At 36.4% G+C, this 26,819-nt stretch overlaps 6 protein-coding genes across 7 annotated transcripts; 1 reads left to right on the forward strand and 5 right to left on the reverse strand.

The window, feature by feature from the left end:
* Positions 1–776: 776 nt before the first annotated feature.
* On the reverse strand, positions 777–1,710 carry LOC118045201 (uncharacterized GPI-anchored protein At5g19250). The gene is made up of 2 exons (XM_035053775.1): positions 1,632–1,710; positions 777–1,264 (listed from the first exon to the last, which is right to left on the reverse strand). Exons 1-2 carry the CDS (start codon positions 1,708–1,710, stop codon positions 777–779), a joined length of 567 nt encoding a protein of 188 aa, XP_034909666.1.
* A 1,153-nt stretch (positions 1,711–2,863) lies between these two features.
* On the reverse strand, positions 2,864–5,959 carry LOC118044929 (cytochrome P450 734A1). 2 transcript variants are annotated; one of them, XM_035053411.2, is made up of 5 exons: positions 5,096–5,959; positions 4,580–4,824; positions 4,131–4,494; positions 3,588–4,009; positions 2,864–3,339 (listed from the first exon to the last, which is right to left on the reverse strand). In XM_035053411.2, the coding sequence occupies exons 1-4, from the start codon at positions 5,582–5,584 to the stop codon at positions 3,590–3,592; spliced, it is 1,518 nt and encodes a 505-aa protein (XP_034909302.1). In that variant the 5' UTR covers positions 5,585–5,959; the 3' UTR covers positions 2,864–3,339; positions 3,588–3,589. The 2 variants fall into 2 exon arrangements, with proteins under 2 accessions (XP_034909302.1, XP_034909297.1); XM_035053406.2 differs by lacking the exon at positions 2,864–3,339 and having other exon boundaries at positions 3,425–4,009.
* A 1,545-nt stretch (positions 5,960–7,504) lies between these two features.
* On the reverse strand, positions 7,505–11,675 carry LOC118044920 (mevalonate kinase). Its single transcript, XM_035053399.2, has 5 exons — positions 11,450–11,675; positions 9,528–9,771; positions 9,197–9,450; positions 8,460–8,873; positions 7,505–7,882 (listed from the first exon to the last, which is right to left on the reverse strand). The coding sequence occupies exons 1-5, from the start codon at positions 11,580–11,582 to the stop codon at positions 7,764–7,766; spliced, it is 1,164 nt and encodes a 387-aa protein (XP_034909290.1). The 5' UTR covers positions 11,583–11,675; the 3' UTR covers positions 7,505–7,763.
* Positions 11,676–13,150: 1,475 nt separating this feature from the next.
* LOC118044888 (disease resistance protein RPM1) lies at positions 13,151–17,131 on the forward strand. Its single transcript, XM_035053372.2, has 3 exons — positions 13,151–13,340; positions 13,776–16,641; positions 16,782–17,131. The coding sequence occupies exon 2, from the start codon at positions 13,828–13,830 to the stop codon at positions 16,621–16,623; it is 2,796 nt and encodes a 931-aa protein (XP_034909263.1). The 5' UTR covers positions 13,151–13,340; positions 13,776–13,827; the 3' UTR covers positions 16,624–16,641; positions 16,782–17,131.
* Positions 17,132–18,487: 1,356 nt separating this feature from the next.
* Positions 18,488–20,603, reverse strand: LOC118044900 (uncharacterized). The gene is made up of 3 exons (XM_035053388.2): positions 20,397–20,603; positions 19,023–19,084; positions 18,488–18,941 (listed from the first exon to the last, which is right to left on the reverse strand). The coding sequence occupies exons 1-3, from the start codon at positions 20,478–20,480 to the stop codon at positions 18,653–18,655; spliced, it is 435 nt and encodes a 144-aa protein (XP_034909279.1). The 5' UTR covers positions 20,481–20,603; the 3' UTR covers positions 18,488–18,652.
* Positions 20,604–21,840: 1,237 nt separating this feature from the next.
* On the reverse strand, positions 21,841–26,220 carry LOC140955592 (uncharacterized). Its single transcript, XM_073409216.1, has 5 exons — positions 25,012–26,220; positions 24,717–24,906; positions 22,957–23,603; positions 22,539–22,893; positions 21,841–22,289 (listed from the first exon to the last, which is right to left on the reverse strand). The coding sequence occupies exons 1-5, from the start codon at positions 26,218–26,220 to the stop codon at positions 21,841–21,843; spliced, it is 2,850 nt and encodes a 949-aa protein (XP_073265317.1).
* Positions 26,221–26,819: the final 599 nt, after the last annotated feature.

Below are 26,819 nucleotides of genomic sequence, written 5' to 3' on the forward strand. Positions count from 1 at the left end.
ACCGACTGGATTGGCCACTTTTGTTTGTGCCACTTGTTTGTGGAAGAATCATAAAGACTTGGAATAACTTGATGAACGAACCCAGATCCACTAACCTGAGCTGAAAAATGGAGCTCAGGATGTTCTTCTATGGTGCTGCTTAGCACGTAAAAACAAATGTGGCACCGTTCCAATGCCTCTATATGATCAAAAAACACATGCAGGATGGTGGCGGCGGCAAGTTTTCTTTTGGATGAGATTCTGATGGTGGCCGCAGACTCTCGGCAGCCATCTTCTACCTTTGAGAATCCCTGATGGAGCAAGCTCGTCCAAACACACAAACTTCTATTTTTCTCCCTAGTGGAGGGTGGAGCATTGTCCAATGCCATAAGGGTTTGGGACCAAATCGGTAAAATTAATTAGTTTGGGACTAATTTGCGAACCCAGTCATACCTTCTGGGAGAAATCAACGATATGGACAGGAACATTTTCTAATGTTTTGTACAAAATCAGTAAAATTGATTAGTTTGGGATGGAACTATAATCGGGAAATACTTGAGGGGCTCAAATTTGATCAAGGAACTACAAATTAACCATGGCTAGTCAGCACTAAGAGACAACATATACAGGAACAACCTTGAATGAACCATCTAAATGTAACACATTACATCACAGCAACCGATTGTCAAGAGGATTATAATCAAACCTGCTAAATTTATTGATCTAAAACAGCACAACGCATACAATGCCAAAATCCTAATAAAAGAAACAACATGGAGTGCCATGGTTAGCACTATTTAATACAGTAGATAAACAAGAGCTCCTAGCAACAAAGTCACCAAGCAATGGCCAAGACCGACCCTGGAAACCAAACTAGTAGCCCCAGCAAAGTCCCCTCTTGGGGTGCTTGTGGTCAGGACCACCACCATCCAGTCATCTTCATGACCAAGTCCTGCTCCACTAAATCTTGAAGCATTGATGAATCTTGCATATGGGGTTCGTGTATAATTTGTTAGCAATAAAGTTGGGACCAAATGAGGCACGCAAACAGGTAATGCAACACCTTCATTAGTGTGATTAAGATCAATGCCACACTTTGATAGTAGGTCAGGATAGTCGTCTATTTGCACAGGGCTTTCCGCTCTGGCTGATGTACAAGGTTCATCCTCTAGCTTGCCAGCAATTTTATCAGCGAGGCATCCTGCATTCGTGTGCTTGACAAGGGCCGGCAGGTTTAAAGAGTGCCTATAGCTGTTGAGACCTTGAAGAAGATCATCTTCCTCGTCTGCAATAAAAAAATTAAAAATTTGCTGTCCTACATTATGATCATGTCTGGAAACATGTTAATCTCAGATATTCAAGAGGGAAAAGAAGAAGAAATAACTGTCTGCCTTTACACCTATATAATTTTCTCCAAGAAACCATTAACAAATAAAAATAATTATCCTTTCCTTCAGGTCTTTATTTTTAATTTGCTAGAACAATGATCCTTGGGAATATACACAAGCATTGCCACATTTCTTACTAAGTAACACATCAAGCACAGAGAAAACTAGAGATGCTTCAAGCCTAGTTAAGGCATGCAACATTCTCACACAAACAACTCATGAATAAGAAAGCCATAAGCAAAAATAGATAGGCGATCACTGTACCACAGTGCACTGGCGAAGAAAGCAAGAAGATGGCTTGAAGAAGCACAAAAACAAAGAGGCTAGCTTTGCGAGACACCATATTTAAATACTAACAAAGTGACAACTACTAACAATAACTCCTTGTGAAAATATAATTAGATATTAAGACGCCCTTGTGAGAGACTCTCTCACTTAATATATAAAGAGTTCAGAAGAATGAATCAAAGAGGAGAATATGGGGTGGGATGAGGCAGTTTGAATTTTGTAAATACCTGTTTCTTGATCCCTTCGTATATATGGTAGGTTTTCATGGATTTGACTTGAATGTAGAGGGTGCTTCCAAGTGTCCTGTTATGTGTTGGTTACATATATAGTAGATTTGGAGAGTTTTTCGTTGATTTGTGGGTGCAAAACTGGCAAGTATTATCTGATTGGATTAATTGAACGTGGCAGCCATGCATGCAAGTTCCTCTCCTCGACCTGTCTTTCGGGACTGAAAGAAACCATTTGTCCTGTGTTCTTCGCTGATTTTCAGTTATTTACAGACGGTTAATTCACTTGATATTATAGTAATTGGATGCAAGAAACAGTTTTTTGATAGAAGTAGGAGTTTCTTTCAGGAAAATAAAAAACAAAGTAGAATGTTTGTCGCCAGCAATATCTGATCATTATACCATGGATTGGCAAACTGCTGTCCCAAGTCGTAACTGCATGGCGATGCCATAAAATTTTCTTTCAGTTAATTTTATGATTTCGTTTTAAGAATCTAGACAACCATTTCAAGTTATAAAACCCTTAGATTAAACTAAATAAATTATTCATTCTAGATTAAAAATTATTTATTTACTAGTAACTTGTTAAATTAATCATTTAAGGTAGCGTTCATATCTTAGAACAGAAAATATAAAGATATAGTAAAAAAATAGACATGCTTTTAAATTTATATACCAATTCATTATAAAATTATCACAAAAACATATTTATTTTATGTTTTTATTCTTGTCTTTTCAGTCAAATACATTTTTGTGAAAAAAGTTTCATATTAGCCATATAATCTTCCTGTATATAACAAGGGATTATTGAAAATGAGTTAATGAGCTCAGAAACACTTGTAAGTACAATTACATGTTCGAATGATGTTCTTAGGTCTGAATTCGATCTGAGGTTAAGCATGGTCAAATTTTACGTGTCTGAAAAAATGCACTTCACCCACTTCTGAGAAGTTGGTTCAAATGCAAATGATTATATAAGGAAAGGAAATAACGAAATCTGGCAAAGTAACGTGATTATCAAAACAATGATCATATTTTATCTCTTTCAAGACCCCAGCGGTCTAGGAATTAATATCCTCAACCTATTTTAGCGGTCAGCAACCACTCTGAAAGATTTACTACTCAGCAAATTCATGACATTATACATATATTATACAATATATTAAAAGAGATCAGTGTCTTGTTACTATTTACATAAACATAAAATACTGTGGACTGAAATAGTGTGATAGTAAAGCTGCTCCTGTCACTAGAGCTGGAAAGACTGTAGAGGGTGGCATAGTATATGTACAAGAGTGATGAAACATGCTCACTTTTTTCTTGAACTAGATTATATGCTAACTGTCAGGAGTTTTGGCATGTTTCAGGGGCATCTACCTCCACTCCTTTTTCTTAGGAAAGCTCTTGACGAGCAATGGCATATTCCAGATCTAAGTAAAATTGAGCAAAGACTAAACCTGCATGACAAAACTCAAATGACCAATTAAATAGACAACAAAAATTATGCCTTGATGACATAAAAAACTCAATGAGCCTCCCATCTAGTGGACCAACCAATCAAGTTCTCATGTCTCAAGAAATACCAAATCTTGAAACTTATATACAAAAATTTGGTATGTGAAAAGACAAGAATATCTATTTTGAAGGTACAATCCTTCGGGTTGTAATTATTTTACAGGAACATCAGATTGCACTGCTAACCAACCTTCAATTGGAAATCCTGCGGAAAAGTATCTGTGCACCATATTGAGGCTGCAAGCTTATAAAGAGCATTGGAGCGTGAACATAGGTTGGGGATACTATGAAAGAGTAATGTTTGATGAGCATAGCTAGGACAATTTTTGCCTCAACAATGGCTAAATTTTGACCAACACAAATTCTGGGGCCTATCCCAAATGGGAAAAATGAAGCTAAGTGATTTCGAGACTCATTAAATCTCAAGGGATTGAATTCACTGACATCTTCTCCCCATATATCAGTATCATGATGGACAGCAGTCAAGGATAAATAGAATTGAGTGCCAGCAGGAATGTCCAGGGTCCCAAGCTTAACCTTTTTAGATGCTTGTCTCATCAACATAGTAGCTGGAGGGTAGAGCCGCAGTGTTTCATTGAGTATCAAGTTAACCTGCAAGATAAGGAACCGGGATAATAACAAAAGGAAATTTAGAATTATTATGATGTAGAAGAGCAAAACTGCACCCTTTTAAAATTCTTACAACTCTGTCAGGCTAGTATTCTAAGCTTACAATCTTGAGATCGTTTAAATTTTCTGCCACTGGAAGATCATTCCCTCCACAGACAGAAAACACTTCTTCCCTTGCTTTGTTTTGCCATTCTTGATGTACTGCTAAGAGGATAAGCGACCAAGTCAAAAGATTGGCAGTAGTTTCCTTTCCTGCAAAATAGAAGGTCTTGCATTCATCTATAATCTCCTCTACCCCTAATGTATCTTCCTTCCCTTCCTGATTTTTATATGAAGACATGAGTGAACTAAGTAGATTCCTTGAATTTTCTCTTGCTCTGCTGTTATTCTTGATCAGCATTCTTATCGCTTCACGAGTTTCATTCTCTAGTCTCCTCCTCTCTCTGTTCTTCTTAGTAGGCAAGAACCTGCACAAATAACAAAAAGAACCTATCATTCTGGTTTCTTTTAGTAGTATTATAATCTGTGGCCAAATGAAAGGATAGTAATCACCTGAACCCTGGAATGTAGACACTTCTCAGAGCTTGAGAAACTAAATGCATTTGTTGTTCCTGTAATGTAAATATGCGCTTCCCTTCTTCATAACTGCTTCCAAAAGCAGTTCTGGATATAATATCTGCTGAGAGGTCATGAAGTTCTTTATGCACATCCATCTCAAATTCATCTCTCCCTCCTCTTATTCCCTCCCATTTCTCTATTATCTTGGCAATGCTTCCCACAATTTCTGGCACCCAACCCTGTCAAATAGATTTTGGTGTCAGCAGTTTGATGAAATATGGATCATATTTGCAAAGACTATGAGGAACCATAGGGACTGCAAAAGGTTTTACATGCTTGGATGAGTGATTCTGAACCTCTAAAGGTTAGGAACTCTATTCCTAACTCTTTAAGTATTTGGGCCTAACAAGCCCAGTAGAGAACCCAAAGTATTTGGGCTAAATTTATAATAAATACTCGCAAACATGTCTACAATGACAATGAGCCCCATACAAGAATTGATGAGCTTACCTTAACTCGCTCCATGTTAAAAGCCTGGTTTGTGATCCTCCTATGTAGAGCCCATTTATCACCATCAAGCCCAACAAGCCCTCCTCCAAACAGAACTTTTGATTGCGGGTTAAACGGAATCTTCTCAAATGACCCACCCGTATTCATTAGAATCTCCTTAATCATATCTGGATTGGACATGGCCAGTCTGGGCTTGGATCCAAACCAGTAGAGGAAAGTCTTCCCATACTTGCGTGACCACTCGTAGTACAGTGGAGCCACACGGTGAAGAACATCATGGTTGATACCTGTTGACTTTGACTCTGTTGCAGCAGCAAATAAACGGCGGATCTCTGTCGAGTTGCCGAAGATGAACCTGTATTTAGGGCCAATTATGCCTTGTTTCTTGAAATGAGCTTGGATTCTTAGAGGAACCCATACCATTGAGAGAGTGAGTTTCAGGACGCAAGAAAGCAGCAAGAGGATCAGAATTAGAAGAAGAGAAGGCATGGTGAAATACTGAATCCAATCTGAAGACAGCAATGGACAGGAGAGAGAGAGAGAGAGAGAGAGAGCAGCAAGAGGATCAGAATTACAGAGCTAGTTGAGGTAGCTTATTATTTATTTCCGTAGCTGAAAATTAGAATATATTATTTTTGAATGGTATTGGTGATCAGTTTCTTAGGTGATTGTCATTGAAAAACTTGAAAACATGGGCGCGTCGATTATGGGCGGAAGGTCGGAAACTAGCAAAAATATATTGTTTAAGAGAGGCCATGCGATTAGTGGAATGCTTAGATCATGCATGCATTAATCAATCCTTAGTTAAACTAGATAGGTGGCCGGCATAAAAAAAATATCAAAATAATATAAAAAATATATTGAATTTTACTATAATATCGAATCTAAAGCTTTGAGTTGGTTTTAAATACCAAACCCAATAATAATATTTATAATATAAATAATAATATTTAACTTGTTTATTCAAATTTTTATATTTTTTTTAATTTTTAAAAAAAATTGTTTTTTTCTTCTATAGTAATAATAGTATTTTTAAAAATTTATTAATGATAATACCACCAATAACAACAATAATTTTTTAATTTTACCCTTCAAATCAAATCTAAAATTGTTTTTTCAATATTCATAATATTTTTTAAAAAAAATCATTAATTCTATTTTATAAATAATATTAATTATAATAAAAATAATAATATTTAGAAACCTAAGATCCAAGATTCTTAAAACCTGGTGCTGGATGATGCAGTACCCAAAAAAATTAGATCCGGAGACCTAACCTAAGCGAAATAGATCTTAACACTGGACCCATTAATCTTTGGTCATGATGAAATGACATATTACTCTTGGATCCTGATACTGACCAGAATTGAGTTCGGATGCTGAATCCAAGCGAGTTGAGTCCTAACATAAAACCGATTAACCTGCTCAATATCACCAACGTATCATCCATCCTTCAAAAGTCCAAAACTCTATAATGGGTTTTTTTTTTTTTTTTCTGGTTACAAATGGTTTTTATCTAACATTTTTTTTTTTTGCGTTTAAAGTATATTTAATTTTTCAAAAAAAAACATCAAAGAGATAAGTATTTTATGATAGTTTTGATATATTAATTTTTTTTAAATCATAACAAATTATTTTAAAACATTTTAAAGTCAAATAAATTTTTAAAAAGTATCCACCACACCAAAACAATATTCAAAACACAAATTTTTAGTTGACTGACCATTGCAATCTTGCCTTGAGAAAAATATGCGGTTGAATTGGACATTTTAACTGCATCCGAGTCAATTTCTAGGGAGGAAGATTCTTAAAACAGTTCGAGAGCGGGACTGTTCTTACCTTTGTCTATCTGACACTGAATTGCTGTAGCTTTGAAAGAGGTTTCACATGTGGGATCGACCTAGTTAACATATATAGATGAGAGGTGCTAAAGTTTGCCGAGCAAAATGTCAAAAATATTTAGCTGAGTGGATTCACGCAAGCATTTTACAGGGATTTTTTATAATTATAATGCAGTTAAGCCAGATGCTAATGGTAGCTCAGATTTGATATATGGAGCACAAAAGTTAGCATCGCATGAATGCTGTGTTAGCCATGGTGCCAGTAGCCGGCAATGTGAGTCTTCTAAAAGTATCGGTTTACTGGATTCAAAATCCATTAGTATGGCATCAAGAACCTGAAAAACATTAAACAGAAAAATTTTTGAAAGTGAACATTCTCATCATAAATCAAGTTTACATGCTCATGATATTTTCCATAATGCCCAGTGAGGCATGCAGATATCATGTAAAATCCATGTGTGAAAGATTGGATACTATCGTTTTGTGTACCTTTATTAAGAACGAACAAGTTCACTTACTGATGATGGGGCTTACAATAATAGCTTATGCATGGGAAAAAAAGAAAAGGTAAGCATCAACAAAGAAACCAAAGTTTTTGGAAGTTTCTTTATCTGCCACGAACATTGGCAGGAAAGAAGATGAATGATCCCAAAACATCAAAGAAGTTTAAACTAAATACCAAAAGGAAAAAGAAAACAGCAACAACCTAATGTACAGTAAACATGGATGATGATATTGAATACCAAAACATCCATTTTCAAGTTTTTATTTTGGAAATTAACATTAGAGATCAGATCTTACTCTTGGTTTATTAGCACTTCCTATCATCAGGATGAAGCACCGAAGCAAATCTCAGCACCATTCCCGCCAATTCCAGCAATCAAACACTGGAATCCGCAAGACTCCAGCTCAGAAATTACTTTATCTACAATTGTTCCTGACAGTACTGTATCATATAGTCAAGGGAGCATCTAACAAGTATGAAATGAAATTATAACTTGTCAGTCACGAAATGACTATGCTGTTTTGATTCCTTAGAGACAGTTTCCAGGATGTGACACTGTGCGTGGTTTTGTTGGTGGGTTATCTCTCTTCATGACAGTAAAACTCACAAACTTGCACTACTTAGATCATTTAACATAATATATTCATATCTTTGATCACAAACCAAGGATAAGGCTATAGAAATGATATAAAGTTTTTAGATAAAAACAAGCAGGTAAAGATACTCTAATGGCATAGAAGCACCAATGACACTCTAATGGCAATCCAACTAAAGAACTATGGCAATGGAAAACATGCACACCCCCCCCCCCCCCATTTGCCCACTTCAACTGCATAAATTATAGATGTTTATGAACAGTATAGATGCATTTTTGGAGGCAAGGTAATTTATGCAATGTATCTTAACTACATGGTCAAGGGATTCATCATATAAGAATACACACATAAACTGGTAAAAAAAAGTACTGGAGACCTACAAATGAATAACATAAATGTTAAAAAAGTAATAAAAAGGATACAGGTCGGCAACAATGTCAGCACACAGCCACCACCTCCAGCTCCAGTCAACTTAGAAGCTAACTTGTATTTCAATGTTGTTCGAAGAACAGTTTCTATAGAAGCATGGCTTACCCCCATGCATTGAAGCAAACCTTGATTCATTTCCATTAACTCTTCCAACTTCTCTTCCTTCGCATTCAGGGACAGATCATCTGGAGCAGGTGTCTGGATGACGTTAGCCAATTCCTTGCCGATGGAATCAACAGCATTAAAAACAGAATTCATGGCATCAGGGTGTCTTAAGGTTCTTTCTGAAACTCCAGCAACCAATGCTTTTGTGTTCCTCCCAACTTTTGTGTTAGTAATGAGCATTTTGAGGGGCATGCTGGACTTGATACGTGTTAAATTACCTGACCTGAACTTGATCATATTGCCTGATGCATGGGAGTAGAGGTCAGAAGATAAAAACAGCAGAGAGAGACAGAGATCCTACAGGTCAACATACGTCCTCTGCAAATCAGAAAAGTGAATACTTCAAAAAAATTGAGACATGCCATCATGAGTTCATCACCAAATTTTGCTATTCTTAATGTTACAATTTTACAGGAAGAACACTGTATCTTATCCAAGCAACACTTAACTGCAAAACCTAGTCAATAGTCACTACGATGCAGAAGACCCAGCAGTGAAATATGCAAATATAAAAAATCCAGTGCAAGAAGATGAATTTAGCAACAGTGCATGAACTTTTACCTACCATATGTGCTAACAGTGTTGTCAATCCCAGATGGCTTTCCATGAATTAGCTTTTCACCTTCAAAAGCCCATTTGTTCAATAATTCAAGCTCAGACTCCCCAACAATTAACCACCCTTGTTGTTTCATGTCCACGTTTACAGAGTCTGAGCAAGCAAGAAGAGCTGCTGAGAATGCAACACAAAGGGCAGCAGATGAACCCAGGCCAGAACCGAGTGGAAGTTCAGAAGTGACGACTACAGTGGCAGGTTTAAATCTGATGCAAGGAAGGAGCCATCTTAGAAATTGAAACAGAATAAGAAAAGAGTCAACGTTAAAGGCATTACATCATACCCTAGGATAGATGTGTATAGCCACAAAAAAGCTGTCACTCCAGAAGCAAGAGAAATTTTTGCCTCTGGAATATTTTGTTCTTCAACCAAAGCTAAAATTAATTTCATTGATGCTGTTGAGCAGGACGTGGGGGTTGAAGGGAAAGGGCCTCCTAAGCTAGATAGTGGTTCTTTGATTCTTCCAATTGGCCAAGAAAATGCTAAAGCCATATCCTTGAGCTGGAGTGTCAGTCTATCATCATTCTCTGTGGGATAAGCAAATAAATGAAAATTCATTTGATAGAAGTCGCAACATCACAGCATCAAAGAAGGGTGGAAACAAAAATAAGAAAACATGTACGTCAATAAGTGAAATCCAACAATAATAAAAGTGACCAATCCAAGTTTTCATGTTCATTCATGAGCAGATAAGAAATCGCATGGAATTGCACATGTCATAACCTTAGTAACATGCAAAATGCAGATCTGATAGATCACCATCTGATAATGAGACAGTGTTTTGTGGTAATGGCATTTTAGGAAACCTTAATTCTTCATAACAGTCATTAGCATTCTCGCAAAAACCAAGCTTGATCGTTCCTAGTTCAAATGCATATAGTTTTCATGTTTAATATTTAACCCCAGTTGATTTTTGGCATTCGTAAAAGAGTGAGGTTAAAAATATAAAACCTTAGTTAATAGTGTACAAATTTAAAAAAGAATTCTCCAAATACACAACCAATAGTATATCTATTAGTAGTAGGTTCAATATTACAAAATGTCACCAGTTCCTCATGTTGAAAAACAAACTCTAAGTATTCAATTTAAAGCATGTCAAATTAATCACAAACAACATAGCAAATAAATTGTATTGCGCTTTGTAGTTCAAGTAGTCATTCTGATTTGCAATGGCTGCTTTATCTTGATGGATTCTAAGAGCCTAGTTGTGTGAGGTTTGTGGGGGAAGAAGTAGTTTTAAAAGCATTGTTTGCCATTGACGGATCATTTACAATGGCAGCAAATCATCTTTGTGTCCAAGAAACTCAACTGACTTACTAAAAAAAACAGAAAGAAAGAAACAATGTTTAAGTCATGATACTCTTACATTGAAACAATAACCATAAAGAAAACACCAGAGGAAAACTCCATTTAGAACAGTTGGGAACAGACCTGTGACTTGAATCACAGATGAATATAACAGGGCAGTTGTCATTTCATGAATCGCTCATTGCAGAAACAAAACTCTTAATGGATCTCATTCGATCATATATGTAGACAAACTAGCAGATCTCAACAGGTTTTCTTTCACGCACTGTTTGAAGCAAAACTCAAATGACCTCAACCTCAGAAGCCTAAGCACTATAAATTTTAGGTGCAAAATAGGTAGCCATTCAAATCCACACACATTCGAATCATAATCTAGCAGAAAACAGCACACAACTTCATTGAAATGTCAAAAGATCCTGGCACAAGATAAAAGAAAAATAAAACAAAATCCACAAGGATAGCTTCCAATCAGTACTTCAATACAATCCCAATAGACAAACAATCCCAGAAAGACCAAAGAAATTAGAATCTTGCAGAAATCAGTATACACCTTCAATCAATCTCAAGTTCTCCACCTAAAAGTATAAACTTCCAAAGGGAATCTTCAAATCAACATTTCAAACAATCCCAATACAAAATCAATCCCAATTAACACCAATGAAAAGCCAAATATTCAAAGTCACAATATTCATCTTCACATAATCTCAAAGGTTATCTCTCGACCAACAATTCAAAAATCCCAATACAAAAACATGTCCAAAAAAACTACCTTCATGCATATTCAGCACAAGACAGCATCAATCAATAAAACAAAATGGAGACTAATAATTAAAGTATATATAAAAAAAAATGGAGACTAATAATTAAAGTAAATGTGTTAAAGCAGAGCTCTTTTACCAGTGGAAGGGTGAACTTGAATGGAAACATAGGTGTATAGATCAATGGATGCAGCAACAGCAGTGGATCCATGAACAACTGCATGTTCACCAGAAAGAATTATTTTTCCTGGAGCTCTTGCTTTCACTTCCATTTTGGTTTCTTCTAGAATCTTGGGCTAGCAATGACACACCATTGGCTAATTGTTATTGGTATTTTGGTTCTGTAAGAGTAACATAAGATGTGGAGATTTATAAAGATCCATTGGTTGTTTTGATTGACAAATTGAGAAAGTCAACAATAGGCATTAGCCAGTCCTTGAGTGTGGCTGCAAAGACACTAATTTATTTATTTTAGCCTAATTTATTTATTTATTTATTTTTGCTTAATCTTTCCACTAATTCAACCTTTTTTTACCAATGATTTCATAAATAAAATAATGCGGGTTCCTATGTTTATAAAATGCATAAAATAATTATTGATTGAAAAATAGTCCTTTTAGAACATTATTTTTTGCTTAAATATGATTTTTATTGTATTAATTATTATGATTTTAAAAAAATATATAGATTCAGTCATAGTCGGGATTCCATTATTTCTTATAACCCCTTTAGGGGATTTTATACTTATTGCATTTTTAGTATTTGACAAGGGTTTCAGCCTTGTTTTTTCAAATAAGATAAAGCATATGAACTCAGTATGAAAAAATCTCCAACATAAAAAAAATAAAAAAAAAAGAGTGAAATTTCAAAATTGTTCCAAAATTCCCTTTATTGTTTAAATTTTTTTATATTAATATGTTTAGTATACAGTGCATGTTATTTGTAAGAATTATTTTTTTATATAAAAATATATAAAAATAATTTTTATTATTTTTAATGGTAATTTATCAAAATTATAAAAAATACTAAAATTATTATTAATTTAAAATGTCATGGGGTGAAACAGTCTTTATAAAATATGCCGTTTATGTTGAAAAATACTAAAAAAAAAATTATTAATTTGAAATGCCATGGGTTGAAACAGACTTATGGAATATGCCATTTATGTTGAATTCAATAGAGATTTTGGTCATATTATGCTGTCTTGCTAATTTTTTATTTTTCTTTTTTTACAAGGAGACCTGCTAAAGTTGCTCTGATGATGCCGTTGTGTTTCGGACAAGGTCTAGTATTTACATTAAAAAAGTCGTCACCTTTGTATATTTTCATGGGTAAACTACATTCTAGTCCTTGAGATTTGTATACTTTACCCTATAGGCCAATATTACTCTTTGTAGTCTTAAAAAGTTTCAATTTTGTCATTTGACATGCATTACACCTATGATTTTTTAAATTAGTTAGATGGACGCAATTGCAAATTCTCTTTTAGATTTTGGCCCTGTGGAGTTAGTAAATGTTACTCTTAGTATTAAAATGTCTCAATAATTAACAAAAAAAAGAGAGACTAGTTTTAATTTTAATATTTCTTATTTTTTCCCTCTCATTTCCCCCCCAGATCTTCACAAAAACACTTAAAAATCTATATATATATATAAAAAAGCTCAAACACCAAAATAAAAGGTTGGAAGATATTGAATAGTTAGTAGTTATTAATTTTGATTCTTGTTATTTTAATTTCTTTAACAATATTTTAAAATTATACTTTATAAAATCATTCTCTGACATATATTATACACGAGAGCAGGTTCTTGTTACTTTCCTTACCCCATTTTATTAAGAGTTTCCCTCTCTTCTGTCAAAGACTCTCATTATTTATTTTCTTGAGATTTGAGCTTTTAGTCTTGGAGAGAGAGGGGGAGAGAGAGGAAGGGAGGAACCAAACATCAAGATAGAGAGGCTAACATTAGTACGTCCAGGAAGCAAATCAACAATTTTTATCAAGAATTTATCTCTTCTACATAACAAGCAAGGTATTTCATTTCAAGAAATAATGAGTTTTTTTCTTTATTTTAACGCTTCAAGCTTATGAAATGTCATAAATAAATACTATTTTGCAGATATTCTTGATAAAGTCCTACAGAGTTTCAGTAGTAGAGGCTACATTTCTCGTTTTGAATAAAAAAAAGAAGGACGTCTATTGATTGATTAAACCATCTATTTTAGCTTGATATTATTATATGTGCTTTCCTATATAGTGTTTTCAATTTCCATTTGTAAATCAGCATAAATCAGTTTAGAATTTATTTAATCCCTGGTGCCTGTTTGTGTACCACATGAGGTTGAAGTTGAGAGCTTAAAGATTGTAGACAAATCAAAGTTTTCAGTGGTGCTTTATGTGTGCAAAATATGTTGTTCAAACTAAATAATTTAAGAAGACTGACTTCCGAATCCATGTATGGTCACAGGATGGAATCAGGGAAAGATGGAATTGTGAGGTGAGAAGACAGAGTAGAGAAAATGGCAGAGTCGGCGGTGAGCCTTGTCGTTAATAAATTGCTTCCGTTGCTAACACAAGAAGTGAAACTATTGAAAGGCGTCCATGATGAATTGGTTGATGTCAAAGATGAATTGGAAGTCATTCGTGCTTTCCTGAAAGATGCAGATTCAAAGGCTGAGAAAGAAGGCATCGGTGAGGGTGTGAAAGTACTGGTAAATCAAATAAGAGACGAAGCTCATCACATTGAAGATGTCATCGATGATTACGTGTTGCATGTGGCAAGACATCCTGATCACCGACATGGACTCCTACGTCGTATTGCTTCTTTGATTAAATCACTCAGTTCGCGTCATGAGATAGCATCAGAGATTAAAGACATCAAATCAGCACTTCTAGATATCAAGAGTAGAAGTCAAACATTCCAATTCATTTCTTCAAATCAGGGAGCATCAAGCAGCAACAGCAATGCAGGAAGAGGTTTAATGGATCACCCTCGAATGAGTTCTCTTTTCATTGAAGAAGCTGAGCTTGTTGGGATTGAAACTCCAAGAGATGAATTGATAAGCTACTTATTAAGTGGAGTTTCTCAGAGGACAGTGATCGCAGTGGTTGGAATGGGAGGTGTGGGAAAAACCACAGTGGCCAGGAAAGTATATGACAGCCACAGGGTGAAAGAGCACTTCCAATACCATGCTTGGATCACTGTGTCTCAATCATATGATAACAGGGAGCTACTACGGAGCATTCTGAAGAGATTCTATGAAGTGAAAAATAAGCCTTTTCCTGATAGAATTGTTACAATGGAGGAGGAGGAGTTGATCAAGGAGATTAGAGAATATTTAGGACAAGAACGATACCTGGTTGTATTTGATGATGTATGGGAAATTAGCTTTTGGGGAAACATGGAGCATGCATTGTTAGATCATGATAATGGCAGTAGAATATTGGCCACAACAAGGAATGAGGATGTTGCTAATTTTAGCAGAGGATCTTCATTGGTTCATGTCTATCATATAGAACCTTTACCTCAAAAGGAGGCGTGGGAACTCTTCTGCAATAAAGCATTCAGGTTTGAGTTTAAAGGGCAATGTCCAAACGATCTGGAGGGATTGTCACAGGACATTGTTAGAAGATGTGGAGGATTGCCACTGGCAATTGTGGCTGTTAGTGGACTTCTAGCAACCAAAGAAAAGAGCATTCTAGAATGGAAAAAAGTTCTCAGTGGCCTTGGTGGTTCTGCAATGGTGAGTGATCCATACATTGATAGTGTCACTAAGATTCTATCTCTCAGCTATGGTGATCTGCCTTACCACCTCAAATCTTGTTTCTTATATTTTGGCATGTTTCCTGAAGATTTTTCCATTGAGCATGGAAGAATAATTCGATTATGGGTGGCTGAGGGTTTTGTAGAAAAAAAACCAGGCATGACACTAAAGGACGTTGGAGAAGAATACTTCATTGAACTCGTTCGTCGAAGTTTGGTTCAAGTGGATAAAGTTTTTCACGGAGTTCCCTCAACATGTCATGTTCATGATATGGTCCGTGACGTCATTCTTTCCAAGTCAGAGGAACTGAGTTTCTGCCATATTTCCAGCAGTTGCTCAACTTTTCAAGGCATGGCACGACATCTCTCCATAAGCAACAGAGGAAGCAACACTCCAAAGAGTAGCACCAAGTCTCAAACTCGCTCTATTATGGTCTTTGACGAAGCAAAGCTGCAGAAGGCCACAATTTCAGTGATACTTGCAAAATTCAAGCTTTTGACTACATTAGATTTTGAAAACTGTCCTATAGATCACCTTCCCAAAGAACTTGGAAATTTGCTACATCTAAGGTATTTAAACTTGAGAAAAACCAAAGTAGCAAAACTTCCAAAATCAATAAGAAAGCTGCATAACCTGGAATCTTTAGATTTGAGATATTCTTTCGTGGAAGAGTTGCCAGTTAAGATCAGTAATTTCCCTAAATTGCAACATCTTTTGGCTGAAGATAAGAAGACTCGGGCATTGAAGATAAAAGGCAGCATTAAGCATTTGAAGTTCTTAGAAACATTGTCTAAAATTAATGTGGATGACAATGTGAGCTTGATCAATGACGGCCTGCAAGTGTCAACGGAATTGAAGACATTGGGTATCAGAAATTTGAAAAGGGAACATGGGAGGTATCTATGCACTGCATTGGAGAAGATGAATCACCTGCGGTTGCTACTTGTTTGTTCAATAAATCCCACGAATGAAGTTCTTGAATTGCAATCGCTGTCTTCTCCTCCTCTTGAGCTGCGAAGTATCTGGCTTGAGGGCCAATTAGAAAGGTTACCAAATTGGATTTCCAAAATACACAATCTGGCTGAACTGAGATTGAGTTTCACAAACTTGACGGATGATTCCTTTGAAGTCCTTCAAGCTCTGCCCAATCTAAATCGTCTTGGACTCGTATGTGCATACAATGGAGAGAAGATGCATTTTGAAGGAGGAGGGTTTCAGAAACTCAAGTCTCTGTATCTTGTAGGCTTGAGTAATTTGAAGGAAATGTTAATAGACGAAGGAGCATTGCCACTTCTTGAAAAGCTACAGATGGGACCTTGCCCAAAACTGAAGGAAGTGCCTTCTGGATTTAAGTACTTGAGATATCTCAAAGATTTATCATTCACAGGGATGACAAATGAGTTCACTCAAAGGTTGTCACAGCAAGAATCAGAGAAAGTGAGCCATGTACCAATTATCCGACATGATGGTGCTTACGATCCCACTGACGAAGGATCTTATGAAGCATGGGTGGAGCGATATTTCAGACGAGTAGGAATCAAAATGACCTAATATTTTTTGAGGTTACAGGTATGCTGCATCCCTCTAGATCTTACTTCTTTAACAAGGTACCAATTTGTTTTGGCAACTGCCAAGTTGATCGATGATCTTAGAATAACGTTTGCTATTTCTCCATGTATGTTGTTGCTTGGGATCTGGACATTTTTCAGGACTTCAGACAATCAATGAACCTCAGAGCAATGCGAAGTCAGCCCTGCTATGAAAGCTGGTGAGAAGATATGAACGCGATAGATGTGTTTGTTTAATGTTTATGGGGAGACACACCTATTTAGTAAAACCTGTTTTGAGCTTGTTAATTTGTTTCGAGAGTTGATATCTGTGGCATGTAGAAGTTTAAGAAATATCTGGATATGCATGTGTTATTACCATATGGCATTTCTGAAGTTCCTGGACCTCAAATCAGGTTTGATTGTAGTGACCCACTCACCATGGCTTACCTTCAATTCATACCTATGCTTCAGATAATAATGAAATTCAGAAATCAGTAATTGATTAGAAACGGCCTCGTTCTGGTTGATTGATCAAATAACATCTTGGTTATCATTCAGGTTGATTGATCAAATCCATTCCAAGAAATTATTATGATACTCAGGCTGTAATTATCAATATTTACAGCATAGACGAGATATATCCGAGCTCATATCTTTCTCCTCTTCAAAAATTATTTTTTTAATTCTCTCTCTCTCTCTTATTTCTCTCAACTCTGTTTATCTCTCCTATATTGCACGCACTGATGATTATAACTTGAGCAACATAGAGTTTCTCGCTTGGTGAGTGATTTAGCATGTAATTTAAGTTTTAACCAGTCACGTGACCCGCACTCTATAGTCTATACCGCAGGCCGGCAAAAAAAAATTCAGCAGAAAAAAATTGAGCATCAAGAAACCGCAAGTTCATTTTTGAAAAGCAAGAAAAAATCATGATTCGACACAAAAGAAAAATTGATCCAAATAAACTCAAGTGTATTTTTTAAGATGTAATCCATGCATGATGGCGTGATAAGTTTTTAAGAAAAAAATATATTAAAATATTAAATAAAAAAAAAATCCATAAAAAAAAAAAAACAAAATCACTTGAGTTAACTTATTCAACTTGTTGTTTTTATCATGATCCAGTGTAGCCCAACCAGAAAAAATTATTATTCTTAATTTTTAATCAATCCAATATTAAATAATAAATTTAAAAAAAATATTTGACAAAAAACCTCAAGACAAAAAAGGAAATAACATTGATTGATTAAAGGGTTGAATATTTAAAATCAAACATTTTACAAAATAAAAAAAATTAAAACAAAAACCCAAAAAAAAAAAAAAGCGAAGAATATCGAATCTGAAACCAAAACAATCTGCGGTGAAATTGAATCACCATCCACCTACGCCAAATGATTCAAATGGAGAAAATGCAGAGGGTCACATAGACATGGACATATTCTATGTAAGCTTTGGAGCATCTTACACAATTGTGGTGTTGGTAATTGCAGCAGTTCTGTGCATAAATCCATACTGGCGACGCGTATAGTTTCATCCATCAAAGTGCATTAGACTTTCTACTATTTTGTCTTGGACAGCAGTCATAACCTTTCCAGCTTCAGATGGCAGTAGGGTCTGTGCACTTCATTTCCTCCTGCAATCTCCAGATGTTTTCGGAATGCTTTGACAACTAATTTGTTTGAATTGTGATTTTAAATTTTTAACTGCGTGATGCTGAAATTTGTTGAAGCAATGCAAGAAAAGACAACGGGTTCTAATCTTCTATTATCCATGAACTGCTCTCCCAGTAAACAGACATTACTGATACAGATTCATGTCACAAGTCCCCAACAAGCCTCACTCTTGGAGCTTAATGCAAAATCAACGACAAAAAATTGTTTATTTTTTATTCATTCACATGATTGATGCATTAAAGAACTCGCTTCTTGTTTTGTATATCTGGAAACCTTGAACATTTACTCAAATCCATGCCACAACATTTACTAAAAATCTATGCTATTGGGAAAGCAGTCATTTCTAGAACGAATCTCTCAATCATTTTCAGAGTCGGCATCAAAGATATACAAGTATGGAACTACAGGGTTGTGTTCAATAGATTCTCCTGCAGCCTCAGTGGTTTTTGGAGTGTTCCAACCCATTTGCTGCAGGTAGACTTCATCATAGGCTTCAATGTTCAAACCTGAAGCAAGAAACAATTCCAACTCTATCACGAATCGATCTGTTTTTGCTGTTAGAAAAGGCCTCGCTGCATTAGATACTACAGCCTTGAACTCTTCTTGTTTCATTTCAGGTGTTTTTGTTTGACGCATGTGTTCATTTCTACCAAAAACCAAGAGTTAGATTAAGTGATTTAGCTAATTGCGTGCAATAGATACAAGGACCTAGTGGCATAAAAATTACCTGCTAAAGAATGAATTGACCGTACCAAGAATATGATATAGAATGACTTCAATATCCTCTTCCTATGTACACAAAATAATAGAAGAAAAAAGTCAGCCATGATTATCAACAGACCACATAGGACTCTAAAAAGGGTTATACTAACAACTAATAATATTCCAAGTTCATAAAACAGAGACCATCATCTGTAAATGGGGTAGCTTAGACACATGGAGGTTCTCCTTTTTGTTTTTGTTTTTTTACCCTTTTCCTTTAGGCATCTTTCTACACACCGAACAATTACTGACAATAACCAAAATTTTTAATCAACAATGTTTGCAAATACCAGATTTCACAGGAAAGTGTTGCTCAGTCATATAGTCTACAATTAAGAATGTACAAATATGTCAACGGATGTACATCCAAGAAAGTATCTCCACTAATTGTTTGCCATTGACAGGTCATTTACAATGGCAGCAAATCATCTTTGTGTCCAAGAAACTCAACTGACTTATTAAAAAAAAACAGAAAGAAAGAAACAATTTTTAAGTCATGATACTCTTACATTGAAACAATAACCATAAAGAAAACACCAGAGGAAAACTCCATTTAGAAAAGTTGGGAGCAGACCTGTGACTTGAATCACAGATGAATATAACAGGGCAGTTGTCATTAATCGCTCATTGCAGAAACAAAACTCTTAATGGATCTCATTCGATCATAAATGTAGACAAACTAGCAGATCTCAACAGGTTTTCTTTCACGCACTGTTTGAAGCAAAACTCAAATGACCTCAACCTCAGAAGCCTAAGCACTATAAATTTTAGGTGCAAACTTGGTAGCCATTCAAATCCACACACATTCGAATTCCTAATCTAGCAGAAAACAGCATAAAACTTCATTGAAATGTCAAAAGATCCTGGCACAAGATAAAAGAAAATAAAACAAAATCCATAAGGATAGCTTCCAATCAGAATTCCAATACAATCCCAATAGACAAACAATCCAGAAAGACCAAAGAAATTAGAATCTTGCAGAAATCAGTATACACCTTCAATCAATCTCAAGTTCTCCACCTAAAAGTATAAACTTCCAAAGGGAATCTTCAAATCAACATTTCAAACAATCCCAATACAAAATGAATCCCAATTAACACCAATGAAAAGCCAAATATTCAAAGTCACAATACTCATCTTCACATAATCTCAAAGGGTATCTCTCGACCAACAGTTCAAAAATCCCGATACAAAAACATGTCCAAAAAAACTACCTTCATGCATATTCAGCACAAGACAACATCAATCAATAAAAAAAAAATGGAGACTAATAATTAAAGTACATAAAAAAATGGAGACTAATAATTAAAGTAAATGTATTAAAGCAGAGCTCTTTTACCAGTGGAAGGGTGAACTTGAATGGAAACATAGGTGTATAGATCAATGGATGCAGCAACAGCAGTGGATCCATGAACAACTGCATGTTCACCAGAAAGAATTATTTTTCCTGGAGCTCTTGCTTTCACTTCCATTTTGGTTTCTTCAAGAATCTTGGGCTAGCAATGATACACCATTGGCTAATTCTTATTGGTACTGTAAGAGTACCATAAGATGTGGAGATTTATAAAGATCCATTAGTTGTTTTGATTGACAAATTGAGAAAGTCAACTATAGGCATCAGCCAGTCCTTGAGTGTGGCTGCAAAGACACTAATTTATTTAAAAAACCACTAATTTATTTATTTTAGCCTTATTTATTTATTTATTTATTTATTTTTGCTTAATCTTTCCACTAATTCAACCCTTTTTTTTTCTTACCAATGATTTCATAAATAAAATAACGTGGGGTTTCTATGCTTATAAAATGCATAAAATAACTATTGATTGAAAAATAGTCCTTCTAGAGCATTATTTTTGGCTTAAATATGATTTTTATTGTATTAATTATTATGATTTTAAAAAATATATAGATTCAGCCATACTTAGGATTCCATTATTTTTTATAACCCCTTTAGGGGATTTTATACTTATTGCATTTGTAGTATTTGACAAGGGTTTCAGCCTTGTTTTTCAAATAAGATAAAGCATATGAAATCAGTATGAAAAAATCTCCAACAAAAAAAAAAAGAAAAAAAAAAGTGAAATTTCAAAATTGTTCCAAAATTCCCTTTATTGTTTAAACACAAGTTTTTATATATATTAATGTGTTTAGTGTTAATGGTAATAAGATAGATGCTCATGGAAACAATTCAACTGCAGCTGTAAGCGAGCAACGTGGAAACCAACATGGAAACGAATTAGCTCTCATGGAAACAAATCAATTGCAGCAATCAGCCAGCAACATGGAAACAAATTAAAGAGACGTTAGCTAATTAGAATCACCAGCAACAATGGAAACAAACCAACTCTCATGGTAACAAAACAACAGAAAGAGACGTAGGCTTGTTATGGAAATAAATCAACAGCAGCAGCAATGAAGTTTATGACAGGAACCAGAAAGAGAAAAAGACGTTGGATTGTTATGGAAATAGATCAGCTAAGAATTAGGCAAGTCAATGTATCCAAATTAAGCAACTTGTGATGTTATAAAAAACAGCAGCTCATATAGAATAATAAGTTGTATATGTAAATTGAAAAGAGAGAACAGAGTTTGCTGGAATGAGTTGAGTTTTATTGATCACATCACGTGTATATATATATACAAGAGCATTTACAGTCATTCCAATGGATTAGGAATCAATTGCTTACTGTCCTGCAATTTATCTTCCTAGAGAATCAGTTTTATAGTAGGAATCCTAAAGTATACATGTTACCTATTCCTAATAGGATTCTTAACACTCCCCCTCAAGTTGGAGAGTGGATATCCTGCACTCCCAACTTGTAGACCATAGGAACAAAATTTTCTTTCCCCAAGGGCTTGGTAAAGATGTCTGCCAATTGATGTTCGGAGTTTACATGTCTTGTTATCACAGAACCGTCTTGGACTTTGTCTCTAATATAATGGCAATCCATCTCGATATGTCTCGTGCGCTCATGAAAGACTGGGTTGGCTGCAATATGCAGTGCAACCTTGTTATCACAGTATAACAAAGCAGGTTCATGATGTAAAAGGCCTAAATCCCTCAAAAGGCATCGGAGCCATGTCAACTCACAACATGCTCCAGTCATCGCACGATACTCTGCTTCTGCAGAGGAGAGTGAAACTGTTTTCTGTCGTTTTGATCTCCAAGATATCAATGAAGGGCCAAGGAACACACAGTACCCTGTGGTAGATCTCCTAGTTAATGGACAGCCTGCCCAATCTGAGTCTGAATAAGCCCTCAATTTGAAATCAGTGTTTGAGGAAAAGAACAGGCCTTGACCAGGCGCACCCTTCAGGTATCGGACAACCCGAAGGGCTGCTTCCATATGGAGCTTTCGGGGTTGGTGCATAAATCTACTCAAAACATGCACAGCATAGGTGATATCTGGTCTTGAAACAGTCAAATAAATCAATCTTCCAACAAGTCTCCTAAATCGACCCGGGTCTTTGAGCAAATCACTCTTGTCCGACAATTTTAACCCACGTTCCATGGGTGTATCAACAGGGGTTGCACCCAATAACCCTGCATCCTCAATAATTTCCAATGCATACTTTCGTTGAGTAATGAAAATTCCATTTTTAGAGGCTGAAAACTCTATACCAAGGAAGTATTTTACGGGGCCAAGATCTTTAAGATTAAATTGACTGTGCAGTAATTTTTTAGTCATATCAACACTAATAGGATCATTTCCAGTTATCAAGATGTCATCAACGTATATTAAGAGGGCAGTGAATGACTTATCTCGTTGTCTGGTAAATAAAGAGTGGTCGGCCTGAGATTGTTCGAATCCAGCAGAGCAGATGGCTTTAGAGAACTTTGCAAACCATTGGCGTGATGCTTGTTTCAGCCCGTATAGGGACTTATGGAGATGGCACACTAACTGTTCCTCCCCCTGTCGAAGTAGCCCCGGCGGCGGAGACATATAGATCTCTTCTGAAAGATCACCATGTAGAAAGGCGTTATGGACATCTAATTGATGGAGTGTCCATCCTCGTGCTGCAGCCAGAGCAAGCAAGCAGCGAACAGATACAATTTTTGCAGTGGGGGAGAAGGTGTCCTGATAATCAATTCCCTCAAGTTGGGTGAAACCCTTAGCAACCAGGCGGGCTTTTAATCTCTCCACAGAGCCATCAGACTGGTGTTTGACCTTGTAGACCCACCGGCAGCCAATCAAAGTTTTGCCCGTGGGTAATGGAGTGAGGGACCAAGTACCATTTTGTTGAAGTGCCCGTAATTCAGACTGCATAGCTGTCTGCCATTCAGGATGAGTAGCAGCTTCTGAATAAGAACGAGGTTCTGTGACCTGGCTGATTGTGGCAATAAAGGAGCGATGTAGAGGTTGATATCTGTGGTATGAAACATAAGCTGCCAGTGGATAGCGGGTGCCTTTGAGTGGACCGGGTAGGGAGGAGAATGATTGGGCGGTGTAGACATTGGAGCATACATAGTCACTGAGTTTGGCCGGGGGGCCAGCATGGCGGTTAGATCGACGAGGCGGTGTAGGTGTGGGTGGTATGTTTGTGTCTATGTCATTGGAGGGGCTTGGTGTTTGAAGTGTGTCTGATTCTAGTGAGAGAGGGGTGGGTGGTGGATGTGGGTGGTTAATCGGCAGTGTTTGATGGATTGAAGGATCGATTGGCTTTGGGCGGCGGCCGTATGTGCGGAGAGAGGTGGGGGGATGGGTTGATTGCGTGTCTGATGGGTTAATTTGGGTGGTTTGTGATGGTGGTTTTGGCAGTGGAAAGGGGATAGAAAGATTATGATCGGTGGTAATTAGTGGGATGGGACCAAGGTCATAATGTTGGGAAAAAAAATTGGGTTTGGCATTTACAAATGGGAAGGTATTTTCATGAAATCGCACATCACGACTAGTAAAAACTTTTTTGTTGGATAAATCAAATAATTTGTATGCTTTTTGACCGGTAGGGTAACCGATAAAAACAGAAGGAATGGAACGAGGAGCAAATTTATGAGAAGTGTGGACATTGGTAGCATAAGCTAAACATCCAAATACGCGGAGATGAGAAAAAGAAGGTTGTTTTGAAAAAAGAATTTCAAAAGGAGTTTTGAAAGAAAGGACATGAGAAGGGAGTCGATTGATGATGTGGACAGCAGTGAGGGCACATTCACCCCAAAATTGGAGTGGGAGTTGAGCATGAAATCTCAAAGCACGAGCTACTTGTAAGATATGACGATGTTTGCGTTCCACAACCCCATTTTGTTGAGGCGTGTAAACACAAGAATGTTGAAAAAGAGCTCCTTTTTCTTGAAGGAAAGGGCGAAGTGAGAGGAATTCTCCCCCATTATCACTTCGAAGAATTTTAATGTGAATTTCAAATTGAATGAGAACATAATTGAAAAAATTCTTTAGGAGTGATTGTGCCTCATTTTTATGTTTCATTAAAAAAATCCATGTAAAACGTGTAAAATCATCAACAATAGTGAGGAAGTAATGAGCACCAGAGAGAGAAGGGTGTCGATAAGGACCCCAAATATCACAATGAATAATTGCAAAAGGTTTTGTAGAGGAAATCACACTAGGATTAAAAGGTAAACGATTTTGTTTTGCCAAAGGGCATACAGAGCAAATAGAGTTGGATTGAATGGAAAAATTTAAAAAAAATTTAGCAATAAAACGTAAGCGGGAAGGTGATGTGTGGCCTAAACGGTTATGCCAGAGATCGGTGGATGAGATGGTAAGGTGGCAGGTGGGTTGAGTGATGGTGGATGAAGGGTTGATCATATTTTGCTTTGTCGCCAGAGCCACCAAATAGTAAAGTCCGTTATGTTGTTTACCCAAACCAATCATCCTCCTCGTAACCAGATCCTGCAAAAGACACCAATAAGGGAAGAAAATTATTGAGCAATTCAGGTCTCTTGTCAAACGACTGACGGATATCAAATCTACTTTAAATGTAGGTACACATAATACATTGTGCAGATAATAGACAGAATTAAGAGGTAAAGAACCCTTTGCAACAATTTTAGCCTTTTCTCCACTAGGCAGTAGTACTGGAGGTAATGTGCATTTGTTATGCTTGTCAGAAAATATCTTAGAAGAAATGTGATTTGTCGCTCCGCTATCAATGATCCAACTGCGGGATGTGATTTCAGACAAACCTGGTTTAGATACGACATTTGCACGAGAGCTGGGTCCGTCATTTTTATTGTCTAAAAGTGATAGGAGCTGTTTCAATTGTTCCTGTGAAATCCCGATAAGTGGTTGTCCATTTTCTGGAGAGGCTTCTTTGGACACATGATTAGCTACTGGATTTTTTGTGCTGAACTGTTTTGACCCTGACCCATACCTTGTCTTTGGGTGACCCGGCGGGTACCCATGTAATTCATAACAGGTCTGTATCCAGTGACCCGCTTCTCCACAGTGTGAACAATAAGGGCGTCCTCTGCCTCCGCCAGAGCGCCGTCTGTCATGTTGAAATCGTCGTCCTCCACTGTTATTTTCTGTTGATTTTTCGTGCGATCTGAAATCATGTGATCCATATGAATGGTGGAATCGCTCCGGTCTCCCTATTCTTGCATCAAAATTGCCAGTTCTTCTACTGTTGTTGTGTTGTACTGCCATGGCGGCACTGTTACCAGAACAATCACCTGTAAGCGTTGAGCTTAGGAATCGTTGTTTCTCTTCTTGTGAGATTGAGGAGTATGCTTGACGAATTGAAGGGAGGGGATTCATTAGCAAGATCTGTCCGCGAATGACACTGTAAGAATCATTCAATCCCATTAAAAATTGCATTAATTTTTGTTGTTCTTGCTGTGTTCCCTGCATTGTGTCGTTATAGGAGGATAACTCATCCCACAATCCTTTCAATTTCGTGTAATATGTAGAGATTGAGAGTTGTTCTTGCCGGAGGCAAGCAATGTCTCGTTGAATTTCAAAGATGCGGGGTGCATTGCTTTGGGAGAATCGTTCATGTAGATCTTCCCATACTTCATTAGCAGTTGAGTAGTAGATGACACTATCTGAGATTTCTGGGTTAAGAGTATTGATGATCCAAGAATGAACCATATCGTTGCACCGAGACCATGCTGCATATTCTTCATGATTGATTTCTTCTGAGGGAGCTTTGATTGTGCCATTGACGAACCCTAATTTATTTTTGGAATTTAAGGCCAGAGTCATGGCTCTTTTCCAAGTAGAATAATTGTCTCCATTTAATGGTTTTGAAATCAGGATTAATCCTGGATGATCTGAATGGTGAGTGAAATAGGGACTTGAGATATTTGTTTTTGAAGAATCCATAGAAAACAATGGAAAGGAAAGATCGAAAGAAAAGATGCTAAGGATATTGAAAAGAGAGAAAGGAATTGCTTGGTCTGACTTTCCTTTATTTCCCTCAAACTACAGAGAGGGAGATTGAAAGAAAAAGATGCTAAGGATTGTGTATTTAGGATCTCAGCTCTGATACCATGTAAATTGAAAAGAGAGAACAGAGTTTGCTAGAATGAGTTGAGTTTTATTGATCACATCACGTGTATATATATATACAAGAGCATTTACAGTCATTCCAATGGATTAGGAATCAATTGCTTACTGTCCTGCAATTTATCTTCCTAGAGAATCAGTTTTACAGTAGGAATCCTAAAGTATACATGTTACCTATTCCTAATAGGATTCTTAACAGTATATTCACGTTAATATTCAAAGAAACAGAGAAACCTTTCTTCCATTGAAACATTCTTATCTTTCTTTAAATTTCCGCTTTTAATATACGGTGCATG

The sequence above is a fragment of the Populus alba genome, chromosome 5, assembly GCF_005239225.2.
Source record: "Populus alba chromosome 5, ASM523922v2, whole genome shotgun sequence".
Taxonomy (NCBI): domain Eukaryota; kingdom Viridiplantae; phylum Streptophyta; class Magnoliopsida; order Malpighiales; family Salicaceae; genus Populus; species Populus alba.

Bases quoted from the DNA above. Each gene is read 5' to 3' on its own strand.
- LOC118044929 (XM_035053411.2), bottom strand. From the start codon at position 5,584: ATGCCTTCTCTTCTTCTAATTCTGATCCTCTTGCTGCTTTCTTGCGTC. The intron at 4,825-5,095 runs GTAAGCTCATCA...TCTATTTGACAG, and splicing joins TTAACATGGAGCGAGTTAAG to GGTTGGGTGCCAGAAATTGT. The intron at 4,495-4,579 runs GTGATTACTATC...TTATTTGTGCAG, and splicing joins GTCTACATTCCAGGGTTCAG to GTTCTTGCCTACTAAGAAGA.
- LOC118045201 (XM_035053775.1), bottom strand. From the start codon at position 1,710: ATGGTGTCTCGCAAAGCTAGCCTCTTTGTTTTTGTGCTTCTTCAAGCC. The intron at 1,265-1,631 runs GTACAGTGATCG...TTTTTATTGCAG, and splicing joins TTCTTCGCCAGTGCACTGTG to ACGAGGAAGATGATCTTCTT.
- LOC118044900 (XM_035053388.2), bottom strand. From the start codon at position 20,480: ATGCAGTTGTTCATGGATCCACTGCTGTTGCTGCATCCATTGATCTAT. The intron at 19,085-20,396 runs GTAAAAGAGCTC...TTGTGTACATAG, and splicing joins TCAAGTTCACCCTTCCACTG to GAAGAGGATATTGAAGTCAT. The intron at 18,942-19,022 runs GTAATTTTTATG...GGTTTTTGGTAG, and splicing joins GTCAATTCATTCTTTAGCAG to AAATGAACACATGCGTCAAA.
- LOC140955592 (XM_073409216.1), bottom strand. From the start codon at position 26,220: ATGACTCTGGCCTTAAATTCCAAAAATAAATTAGGGTTCGTCAATGGC. The intron at 24,907-25,011 runs GTATTATGTGTA...TGTCTTTTGCAG, and splicing joins CTGTCTATTATCTGCACAAT to GATCTGGTTACGAGGAGGAT. The intron at 22,894-22,956 runs GTGTGCCATCTC...TGGTTTGCAAAG, and splicing joins GACAGGGGGAGGAACAGTTA to TTCTCTAAAGCCATCTGCTC.
- LOC118044888 (XM_035053372.2), top strand. From the start codon at position 13,828: ATGGCAGAGTCGGCGGTGAGCCTTGTCGTTAATAAATTGCTTCCGTTG.
- LOC118044920 (XM_035053399.2), bottom strand. From the start codon at position 11,582: ATGGAAGTGAAAGCAAGAGCTCCAGGAAAAATAATTCTTTCTGGTGAA. The intron at 9,772-11,449 runs GTAAAAGAGCTC...CTTATCCCACAG, and splicing joins TCAAGTTCACCCTTCCACTG to AGAATGATGATAGACTGACA. The intron at 9,451-9,527 runs GTATGATGTAAT...TCCTTGCATCAG, and splicing joins CTATACACATCTATCCTAGG to ATTTAAACCTGCCACTGTAG.